This window comes from Aedes aegypti, chromosome 3, assembly GCF_002204515.2.
Source record: "Aedes aegypti strain LVP_AGWG chromosome 3, AaegL5.0 Primary Assembly, whole genome shotgun sequence".
In the NCBI taxonomy this organism is placed as follows: Eukaryota; Metazoa; Arthropoda; class Insecta; order Diptera; family Culicidae; genus Aedes; species Aedes aegypti.
The window spans coordinates 353,326,542-353,327,942 of record NC_035109.1 but is presented as its reverse complement, the minus strand read 5'-3'; the positions used below and the strand labels follow the sequence as shown (position 1 = coordinate 353,327,942).

General features: G+C 42.5%; 1 protein-coding gene across 1 annotated transcript; it reads left to right on the top strand.

Moving 5' to 3' along the window:
- Positions 1–280: 280 nt before the first annotated feature.
- LOC5568259 lies at positions 281–1,173 on the top strand. Its single transcript, XM_001657903.2, has one exon. The coding sequence runs from the start codon at positions 348–350 to the stop codon at positions 957–959; it is 612 nt and encodes a 203-aa protein (XP_001657953.2). The 5' UTR covers positions 281–347; the 3' UTR covers positions 960–1,173.
- Positions 1,174–1,401: the final 228 nt, after the last annotated feature.

Here is a 1,401-nt window from a genome sequence, read left to right as displayed (position 1 = left end):
GAAGCATCATGTGCAACACCATGATGAGTAGTATGTGACTGTAAAAAAGTCTAATCAATTCCAAGTCACACGCCCATTCATTCATTGGACTGTTTGACCGAAACCGAAGCACGTACCAACGGTACCAATATCTTTATCGATTTATGACTCCGACGAATTCCAAGCCAAAAAGTCTTCATCTTGAATCATATCCAGGTGACTATTGCACAGATAACTTCGATGACGCCCTCGGTTTAGTGATGAGCCGAAATTGCACTGCTATAAAATGAGCCGTTGTCTTTCGACGAGCTCCAGTGGAAAATTGATTGTGAGTTTGTCAGTTTGAAGTTGTCTGATTAAGAGCCAGGATGGGTCTAAGTACTAATCAAGTTGTTATGCTGATTTGCCTGATCGGGGGCGTCGTTGGCGAGATCACTGTAGATTCCAGAGCCACGCTTGCGTTGAAGAAGAGATCAGAAATGGTGGGCTACTCTCTGCGGTGGTGTGACATATTCTACCAAGAAGATTTCCCAAAGAACGTGGACTGTACGGGAAAGAACGATTTGGTGTGGGATTACTTCCCATCCTGTTGTAACGGAGCCTACAACTGCAGGAACGGTGGCATTTGGAATATCTACCTCTGTGCTCCAGGATACGTTTATGATGCGTCATTGGAAAGCTGCGAGGAGTTTTCGGAAGATTCGTGTCCTTACGTCGGTGGAGGACCAGGAGGAGATGACATGACTACTGAGGAGGATATTCCTACGACAACTGAGTCCCAAGTAGTCATCAACTGCAGAACCGTAGTGAATGGCCGCATTCCACACCCTACTGATTGTACGAAATTCGTCGAATGCATTGACAGAGTTCCCAACGTTCGTGATTGTCTGGAAGGATACGTTTATTACGCACCATTTGCTGTTTGTCTGCCTGGCAAAAAAGAAGCCTGTAAACTGTATACACTTGAAGATCTACAGTAAGATTACTTTATTTAGAACCGTTTCATTAGGTAGAAACCTCCTGCAATCAAATCATAAATTTATTCGGAAAAAATGTGATGGTTTTTCTGACCCACACTTGGAACACTTGGAGGTCTACAGCTATAATGACCTTATCTGAAATAAATTAATTCAATAAAACATATCCCGTCATAAAAAATATAAATCTTATCAAAATTTTGTATTGACACTGCTAGACACAGTAGATGAATCGATTATCCACCAGTGTGTATCACTTCATTGAAAACAGACGGAGAGCACAAACGTCAACAAACCATGCTAATTCCAACGACCCAATTAACCTAACGAGCCCTTCGATCCAACAACCAACAGCATATGTATGGCTCACTCTCGGTCACTACGGCCATGTTTCGATTTGACATCGATTAAATAATTTACCACCGTATCAAAGCTTCGGGCGTTT